Genomic DNA, 10,231 nt, shown 5'->3' with positions numbered 1-10,231 from the left:
ATCTGGGAATTTAGTGCCATCTAGTGACCTTTTGCTCATGAACGACACTCTGTTTTCCCCATAATAACAAATTCTGTCATTATTCATTCCGTGACAAATGCATACATTTATTCCATTCACTGTCATAGCAGGACCATTAAGGAAGATGATGACTAATATGTTGTGATGAAATGTGTTGGAATGTAATGAATGCTGTTTAGTGGAGCGATATCTACATTTGATCCCCTTGTCATAATGCAGAAAACCAACCCAAATAGATTTACACAGCAAACTGTAGGTTTACTTTTCCTTTAGATGTTCTAGAAAATCATGCTGGTCATCAGATCCCAGGGACCAAATCTGTACCACGGAAAGACAGACACATTTAAGTTAAGAGATATCCAAATGTAAGCATATTTTTGAATTGATCAGTTTGATAAAATCTTAAAACAACTTGATGATGTTTAATCTAGTATACATACTCTAGGTTTGTCTGATAAAGAAAAAGAAAGAAAAACGGAATGCTCAATTGTCATATAACCAAAACAATGCAGTCTGCAGGTTCAATCAATCAATCAATCAATCAATCAATCAATCAAAAATGGAGTATAGACAATAGCTTAGTGTAAAGACATTTATTTAAAAAGCCAGATCCCCCAACAGTGGAGTGGAGTTCGCTATGGTGAGGTATTCATTCTCTCGTCCACAGGGGGGTTAATACTTATACAGTGGCTTTTCCCTTCACAGTGACACGCACACTAACACATTACAGTCACATCATGTCACAACAGACAGGCAGTCAAGACACAAACAGATGATGACAACACAGAGATGGAAAGTGCTTCTGTTCCTCAGGGTGGGGACGACTGCTGCTCCAGATTGCAGCGAGTACGAGCCCAGCAGGGGTACAGTGGGGTAGGACTGGGGGACAGGACAGGACAGGACAGTGGGGGGGGTAGGGGGTTGGGGGGGGAGTTGCTAGTAGGTTTAGGCAGAGTTCTTCTTGAGGAAGTTGATGAGCCCGTTGGTGGAGGAGTCGTGAGAGTGCACTTCTGTCTTGTCTTTGAGTTCAGGCTCAATCTGCTTAGCCAGCTGTTTCCCCAGCTCAACTCTGATGTGGGGAGATGGAGGGAGAGAGGGAGAGAGGGAGAGAGGGAGGAAAAAGAAAGATAGAGACAGAGAAAACCTTGAATGTGAATTAACTCATTTAATATGGTTTAAATTAAAAGTCTCTGTGAAAATCTCTTTACTCAATATAACAGTATATAATAGGCTCTGCCTTTGGGTGAATTAACCACACTCACCCCCACTGGTCAAAACTGTTGATATCCCACATAAGACCCTGGACAAAGATCTTGTGTTCATACATGGCTGTAAAACAGAACGACATCGGCAACACCAGTTATTATCATTGGGAGCAAAACATATGATGTTTCCAAACCTGAAAATGTCACTGGTCACTGATCAGATGATCCATATTTTGCTCCTACCAATAAGTGCTCCCAGGGTGTATGGAGTCAGTTTCTTGAAGATAATGGAGTTGGTTGGCTTGTTTCCTTGGAATACCTGGAATTAGAAAAGAAATTAGATTAGATTCAACCTTTAACAAAAAAAAAAAAAATTCTCTAGGCACAGGGTCAGGCATAGTCAGCGCCCCTGGAGCAAATTAGGGGTTAGGTGCCTTGCTCAAGGGCATCATGGCAGTGGTAGGCACCTTAGATATGATGCCAGCCAACCACCAGTCACCAGCTCACATCTGGCTCCCCCTTGAGGCGGGTATCGAACAAGCGACCTTCCGATTGCTAGCCTACCGCCCCTAAACCTACCTACCTACCGCCCCTAAACCATCATTTTGCAAGTCTACACAGCCTAAGACAGCTACATGTACATGCTAGCACCCCCATAACGAATCAGAGCCCCCTAAAAATAATTTACATTTAAATGTGGGTCAAAGTCAAAATGATCTACGTGGGGGCCCTCCCAAGAGTCAATGTGTAATTTGAATCCTTGCTGCTTACTTCATTGCACCCAAGCCTTTGGCATTGCTTTCTCTACCCCCTTCAACATTTAATTTGACCACTAGAAGGTAGCACTCTCCCATAATAACACAGTGGTCTGCAGTCACTCACTTTGTGTGGAAGAATATGGTCTAAGGCCTCTCCAGTCAGACCACCGGCCTCCAGCTCCTTCTTGGCCTCCTCTGTGGACTTCCCCTTCATCATAGCCTCAGTCTGGGCCAGGAAGTTAGCTATCAGGATCTGTAGAACACACACACACGCACGCACGGACACACACACATTGCATGAACAAATGCATCCTTTTCTTTAACTGACAGCTTGTAGAAGATTACTTCATTGTATATTCTTCACAGGACATTTTTTTCGTATTATTTATTTTGCTTATCTTTTTGTGAATGTCTTAATGAATATCAATGGTGAGTTCTAGGATATCATTGGTGCTGGAGGTGTCCTTCTGCAGGGGTACCTTGTGGTGCAGACTCTCCCTGAGAGGGTTCTGTGTCTGGGCAGGGATGAGGAAGTCAGCAGGGACCATACGTGTTCCTGTGAAGGACACAGTTAGGTTGTATATGTGACACATCTTATGTACGTACCCCTCCTTTTCAAACAGGACATTTCTTAGTTACGGTTGGTTACGGTTGTAGTGTGATGTAGTAGTGTGTAGTGTGCAATGATTCAAGTCAGAAAATTACCATTTAGGTCAAAGAATGTGCATTATGAGCGATACATTCCATTTTCTTAGCTCCCCTTAAAATGATTTCCCACGTGCCGTGACATTTCATACAGCATAGAGCTCCAAAGTGTGACTCGACTGTTTGTACATTTAGCGCCAAGAGTAAAATATACCCCCCAAAACCCCTTCACCGGCTTTTTTCGCGAGTGTGTGAAACACACATTTCAACACATTTTATTGAGAATTGCTCCTAGCTATGGTGTTACCTTCCCAAATAACTCAGTGAATGACTAAAGTACCACTCAGTGCATCCGTTCTTATTTTATTCAAGAAAAACCAGGAAGCATCAGTCCTCGCAAGAAAAGTTAACTCTGCTCAGGCCAGGGGCCATAGGCAGTCATAGTGATAGATGAAGGAAAAATTATGAAGAAAGAAAAATATATAAGAATCAATTTAAAAACTATTTTATGGCCTTGCAAAGTCACAACAACAGCTGTTCCATGAGTTAATAAAACCCATTTTAATTTCCTGTCTTTAGACAGCAGCCTACCTTGGTGAATGAGCTGGTAGAATGCATGCTGTCCATTGGTTCCAGGCTCTCCCCACACAATGGGGCCAGTATGGTAGTCGACACGTTGACCCTTGTTGGTGATGTACTTGCCATTGGATTCCATGTCACCCTATGGAAAACATCCCTTATTCAATTTCAATAAAAGGCAGAGAATTCCAACATCACTGGGTTTTCTTTTCAAGTGTGCTAAATACTGTGGAACAAATGTGCCATTTGTTGAATGCGAGTCTGACCATATACAAGCATTATCTAGGTTCAGAATCTAGGTCTAGGTCGAAACATCTTGGTTAAACCATAAAAAACATTCATCAGTGAGTTTTGTCTTGGCTACATTATCTACTCAAGGCATGTCTTGAACATGGCAGTGGCGGCAACAGACCTGCTGGAAGTAGGCAGTGAAGCGGTGCATGTACTGGTCGTAAGGCAGCATGGCGTGGGTCTCGGCTTTGAAGAAGTTGATGTACCAGATGCCTATCAGAGCCAGGAGGACAGGGGCGTTCTGGTCCAGGGGGGCTGTGCGGAAGTGGTTGTCCTATTAGGACAAGTGGGGGTCAATACACACCAGCGGAGGTAGAAATCGGAGGACAGTTTATTTTCATTGAAACGTGATACATGGCTGTACCTACCATAAAGTGAGCTCCGGAAAGAAGCTTCTCAAAGTTCTCAAAGCCTGAGGGAGAGAAGTGGACCAGTGATGGAGGTACAGTATAATACTTCATTCATGGCAGGTCATCAAGTTTGATTGACCATTTCATGTGACAGGAGGAGATATGAAGTATAACTCAGAGTGTAGTCTGACCAAATAATTTCAATATCTAAACTATGAGCACACATCCATAGTATAAATACCTATGTGCAGGGCAATGGACATCCCGATGGCAGACCACAAGGAGAAACGCCCACCGACCCACTAGAAAACAAAACGATCTGGTTAGAAATGCTTTGTACAATATTAACAACATCTGTTCAGCTTGAGACGATAGTTACGGATAGTGTGTTACCAATATTACACACCAACGTTACATAACCTCAGAGAGAGTTAAGTAGCAGTTTCCATCCTCAGTGATAATATTACACAGGTAGTAACTGACAACGGTGAGGCTTACCGTACTCAAATTACAAGCTCAGGACAAGCTGCCCGTTTCAGATCAAATAAAACATTTCCCCAGACATTTCCGGTATATAGATGTGCTGTGGAGGTAAACAAACCTCAGAGCGCTATGAAGCTAACTTAATTGAATGTGACAGACAGGGAGCCGTGCCCAGGCTTGCCAGTCTAGCCGTGCCCCAGAAAGAGGCCCCTTGTCTCTAAAACTGAGCACGCTGTCTTCTAATGCCTTATTAACCCTAATCTATCTGTGAGTGGTGACATATGTCAGCTTTCACAACACGTTTCATTTCAACAAACAAGTTCACGGTTACTCCACAATGTTATTTCCATACTGTGACATAATACGTTGACATAATTATGTGATTATGCCTTGCAGTTGATAATAATAGGTAAGGCAGATAGTAAGGAAATAGTTCAGAGCCCCTCAATATTCGCACTTCTCACAAAGATTTGTGATGCTACAGCCACCTTAGGCATGTTACTTCTGCAAAACCTCAGAGAGAAGCCATCCTCACTCTGACATAAAGGGCACGTTAGAGCTGTTACCCTTTAAATACCAACAATGTAACTAAATGTAGCTCCCTGACCTTTGGTGCCACCCTAACCTCTGCGAGGGAGAAGGTCACGACCAATAATATCATACACTCACATGCTCTTCCAAGGGTAGAGCTGCAGAGGGGGGCTTCTGATTACCACAGCAGCTGCGGGCCTGTGTTTCCATGCACCTCACAGGTCAAAAGTCTATCTAGCCTATTTATAGCGACGGCTTGAGTCCCTATCAATGCCTGGCACTGGAGGGGGAGAGAGAGCCTGGCACTGGAGGGGGAGAGAGAGAGCGAAGCACACATTCTGCATCATAAAGTACACTTACGTCCCAGAACTCAAACATGTTCTCTGTGTCAATGCCGAAGTTCTTCACTAGGGTCTGGGGAAGAGAGGAGAGAAGAGAGGTAGAATTACAATTAATTTGTCTTTTTTTCTTTTAAAGTTATTTTTTCTGAGTGGGGCAGTCCCAGTTACAGGAAAGTAAGGAGAAGAAGGGAGAGAGGGCATGTCAGCAGGGCATGGGCCGGATTCGAACCCATGCCGACATGCCACCTCAGGCCACACACTTCCTTTATAAAAATAAATCAATACATGCATGCATATCAATGCATAATATATACTGTGTGTTATCAATAGGAACTTACAGCATTTGTGGAGAGAGCCACAAAGTGCTTGGCAACAGCGGATTTCTGTGAAGAAGTAAGGAGGAGCAAGGAAACAATGTTATGAAGCATATTTGATAAAGAATAAAACATACATAACATACGTAACACAATTCAACTCCCTTCCCCGTGAGGTATAAAAGCTACCCACATCTTTAGCTACGCCCAGGAACCACTCCTTGGCAGACTCGGCATTGGTAATGGTCTCTTGGGTGGTGAAGGTCTGCAAGGTAACACAGCGTTAGATTGACAAGTAACACCAAAGACATAAAAACATGCTATGTTTATGTAACAATGTCCATGTAAAACTCTAAATCATTACAAGTTCACGCTGCCCTCTCTGCCTATGTATCAATCAATCAAGGCTGGGAGGCTGATATGAGAGTCATTCAGACAGAACTTTGGCTGCACCTATACAGTGAGCACTGACTAGACTAGAGCATGACTAGGCTTGCTTTCTTGCAGCGTCAGTAGATTCCATTCGTCTGATTGGAAACTTCTGTTATATGAAGAAAAAAATTACTACTGTTGTTTTTTCTTCTTCTTCTTTTCTTTCCAGAGTCACTAATAATTTGTATCATTTGTATATATTTCTCTGATATTTTTTATGTTGTTTATGTTTTATGTTGAGGACGATCTATTTCAAATGTTTGGCTGATAAAATGAACAACAGAACAACAATGATCAGGCACCTTGGAGGCCACGATGAAGAGGGTGGTCTCGGCATTGAGCTTAGCCAGGGTTTTAGCGATGTGTGTGCCGTCGATGTTGGAGACAAACCACACATTGGGTCCGTCCTTGGAGTAGGGCTTCAGAGCCTCCGTAACCATCAGAGGGCCCTAGCATACATGAATGCACAAGGATACATGAATACATAGTGACAGCAGAGATACCTTGATAAACCAGTGGAGGTTGGTGGAGGTAGAAATTGGAGGACAGGCTCATTGTAACGATACCATTCCTCATTCTATTCCATGCATTACAATGAGTCTGTCCTCAGATTTTTACCTCCACCAGCCTACCATGTTATAAACATCATATCAGCACTTCCACAGATGCTGTGCAGGGGGGGTATTCCATCAACGTCGCTAAAGGAAAATCCTGGCTTATTTTGATAAATCTCAATCTTATCAAAATAAGCCTGGATTTTCCTTTAGGGACATTGATGGAATACCCCCCAGAGCTTTACTCACCAGGTCAGATCCACCAATGCCAACATTGACGACATCGGTAATGGACTTTCCAGTGTAACCCTTCCATTCTCCACTGCGAACTTTCTGCACAACATATAAATGACATGAGACAGTCAAGTACAATGTCTTCACATACTAAACGTTTTTTCTCTGGTTGGGAGCCATTAAACTCCTAAACTCTTAAACTGGTTTAATGGCATTGTTGATGCTTCATAGAGTATGTTGTGTAATTATTTACATGTTATTCTTGTTACTCATACCACAGAAAGACAGGTACCCAGGAAGATAGCTAAACATATTTCCCCACATAAGTCAACAAAGACAACAGTAACTATTGAAAATAGAAATACAAAAGCTTTTTCTTAACAATGTGAAGGTCCACTGCCAATATAATGACATTTAGAGACTTGGGTCAGGTCGGACTCACGTGGCAGAAGCCCTTCATCTTCTCCAGGACCTTGTTGACCTCAGGCATCACATCTTGGCCGCCGACAACGATGGGAGTGTTGGAGCGGTTCCTCAGGGCCACGTGGAGCACGGCACGGCCCTACTCACACAGCAGACGGAGGGGGAGAGGGTGAGGGCATGCGCACACACACTGGGTGGACTGGACACGAAATGGAGTGTCATTGGTTTGCTTGAAGATAGACTTTAAGGTAGATATGACGTAGGCGTGAAAATGCAGGGCGACTACCGGCAAAGATAGCTACCCTGAACCGAAACGATGTTGAGTGAAAATTCAATGGAAGTGAAAGAATGAAATATCTTGCTTTGGTGAAGTTGAAACATCTCTGAACTGATTCCATTTCCTGTGGTAACATGTTATCACTGAGACCATCTTTACAGTGGACTTTTACCCCCAAAACTTGTTTTTCTATATATTTCTTGTCAACCCACCAAATCTGCTTTATTTCCATTACATTTCATTTGTGTTGAGGTGTGTTGGTCATTCAGTAATGTATTTGTATAATGTGTATGTTTCACATGTATCTAATTTGTGGGTTTCTTGGGGGGGGGGACTAAATGTCTGATCTCAGATGTGCACCTCAGTGGAGTTGATCTTCTCTCCAGCGAACATCTTTTCCCTTGAGACATCCACTCCTCTCGACTTGGCCTATAAAAACCACACATAAATCCACTGTGGACAGCTGGCCATGCCATGCACAAAAGATTAGATTACATTAGATTCAACTTTATTGTCATTCATGGAGTACAAGTACTAAGACAATGAAATGTCGTTTGGCATCTAACCAGATAGTGCCAATAGTGGCATAGTGCAAAAGACATGTAGACAGTGGATGGTATGACAGTGTATGGTATTACAGTGAGTATATGTACGTGCAATGCATATTAATATAAAAGTCAATATAAACAACATTCGTAAAACATCTATTCAATCAATATTTCCCTTGAATAAGCAACACAAAAACACGATTCCTTCATGTACTAGACATAAATACATAATTGTTCTAAAATGTCTAGTCATGTGTCTAAGAATGACAGTTTTTGGAAGAGGACTGCTTTTGATAAATTAATAATGAGAATATGTCAGTAATTACATAATACTTTTAACACAAACCTAATTGATGTGGAACAGTATTACTTTGGCTAAGATCATTAGTCCCATGCATGGTAAATACAATACGGTCTGTGCCTATTGAATACATATAATTGAATCATCTCTCTCTCTATTCAATAATTTTGTTTCAATTAATGCAATGTCTACGGGCAAGTAAAGCATAAGTATGATGACGAGTCATTTGACTCATTGAGTCGTTGAGTCATTTGAATCATTATTATGACAATGGACAAACCAGGTCAACCAACATCTTCATGACATCCTCGGTGATGAGGTTCTTAGAGTAATCAAGAAGAATGTCTCCATCATCGGTTTTCAATGTTGTGCTGTTCAGACATAGACAAAGTAAGTTGTCTGATTCAGGATTCAAAATCAAGTAAAAGATTTAAATAACTAACATTCATTGAAAAAAAAGAACATGACAAAAATGCATACATGTGTGAGACAGACAAGCCTGCCTATTCCACAATGTTGTGCATGTTTGCTCATACAGTATAGTTCTGTGGTTCTCATGCAGTATAGTTCTGTGGTTCTCGTGCAGTATAGTTCTCGGGGGACTCCATGTACTCAAGGTGAGGGAGCACAGTTTTACCTGAAATAATCTGCAGGCAATAGATGCAATACAATACAATTGTTTTGGTCTTGTACAGTAATTGCGCCATTTACTTCTTAATCATTAAATTATTTAACCTCCCAGGTCATAGTCCCACAGCTGAAATCAGCCACTTTGACATGGGTTATAGTACCAATTGCATATTATTATGGCAATAGTATCTGGTCATCATGTTGTGTGGTTTTAGTGTAGGTAGGTCGGACTAATTGGTAAAAGCTAGAGGATAAAACACACACTGTTGGGAGGATAAACGGACACATAAATGAACCCCCACTCCCCACATTGCACTGATGATTCTATATTAAGCACACTGTTATTGCATAACAATATGATACAATAATACTTAGAATACAATTCTTACACTGCAATCATTTGCAGATTATGAATATGATATGTGTACTAAATAAACACTAGCAATGTAAATCAGAGTTATCTTAAAATGATAAGGATACCTGAATTTGCTGAATCTCTCCTTGTCAGCATCGAACATGTGCCTCATGTTGAGCCCCATGGCGTGGGCTTTGAACCATTCCTCCAATTTCTTGAAGTTGGGGTCACTTGTGAGTCCCATGTTGTCGAGAGGGGATGGTGACTGTGGTCCTTACTGCTCACCTACCCTAGCTGAGTAGGACTGCCTGGCTGGAGGGGAAAGACTTTTGAAGGGGACTTGAACACCCAGGCGACTGGCCCCTCCTACAATGACACTACACCCCTCCTAGAGAATGCATGGGCCACTGACCACACCTACCAATACAGAACACTGCCATGCACAGCAACTAAAGACTGGACCAGGTTTAACCATCATCGAGAATAACCGAGAATAATACTTAAGGGCTACGTTTTAGTGGACATTCACTGGGACAACCACAACCACTCCCATTTTATTGCATTGTAGACATTTGTGAATTTTTCAGTCAATTTCTACAAAATCTTCAGTTGGTCAATATCTGACGTTGACCACCTTGCCTGAACTACCTCTCTGACCTTAACAATACTGTCTATGATAAACTGTTTAACACGCTCCTATGATCAATTAAAAAGTATGTTTAGACACCCTAGTCTGGGTAAATCAGTCAGGCATGCTACGTTTTGTAAAGACCTCTGCATGTACTATAAGCAATAACTAAATTTAGGTGACGGATATATGTCGCTCTCCAGCGTTAAATAAGTGGTATTACGCCCAGCACATTTTAGCATTACGATTCCGCTTCAAACCACCACTAGAGGGCGAAAAACTCCACGATATAACGTTTAATCGTCATGCCATCAGAGATGCTCTGTGAGTG

At 42.0% G+C, this 10,231-nt stretch overlaps 1 protein-coding gene across 1 annotated transcript; it reads right to left on the bottom strand.

Moving 5' to 3' along the window:
• Window positions 1–966: 966 nt before the first annotated feature.
• gpib (glucose-6-phosphate isomerase b) lies at window positions 967–9,516 on the bottom strand (the record flags this gene model as incomplete). The annotated part of the gene is made up of 18 exons (XM_080538919.1): window positions 967–1,090; window positions 1,284–1,350; window positions 1,470–1,545; window positions 2,109–2,237; window positions 2,464–2,540; window positions 3,221–3,350; window positions 3,621–3,773; window positions 3,868–3,911; window positions 4,091–4,151; window positions 5,224–5,277; window positions 5,543–5,587; window positions 5,712–5,783; window positions 6,253–6,399; window positions 6,754–6,837; window positions 7,181–7,300; window positions 7,799–7,867; window positions 8,568–8,658; window positions 9,398–9,516. 18 exons carry the CDS (start codon window positions 9,514–9,516, stop codon window positions 967–969), a joined length of 1,662 nt encoding a protein of 553 aa, XP_080395045.1.
• Between the last annotated feature and the right edge of the window lie 715 nt (window positions 9,517–10,231).

Source organism: Nansenia antarctica, assembly GCF_963989245.1.
Source record: "Nansenia antarctica genome assembly, chromosome: 9".
Lineage (NCBI taxonomy): Eukaryota > Metazoa > Chordata > Actinopteri > Argentiniformes > Microstomatidae > Nansenia > Nansenia antarctica.
This window is presented reverse-complemented; position numbering and strand designations above follow the sequence as displayed.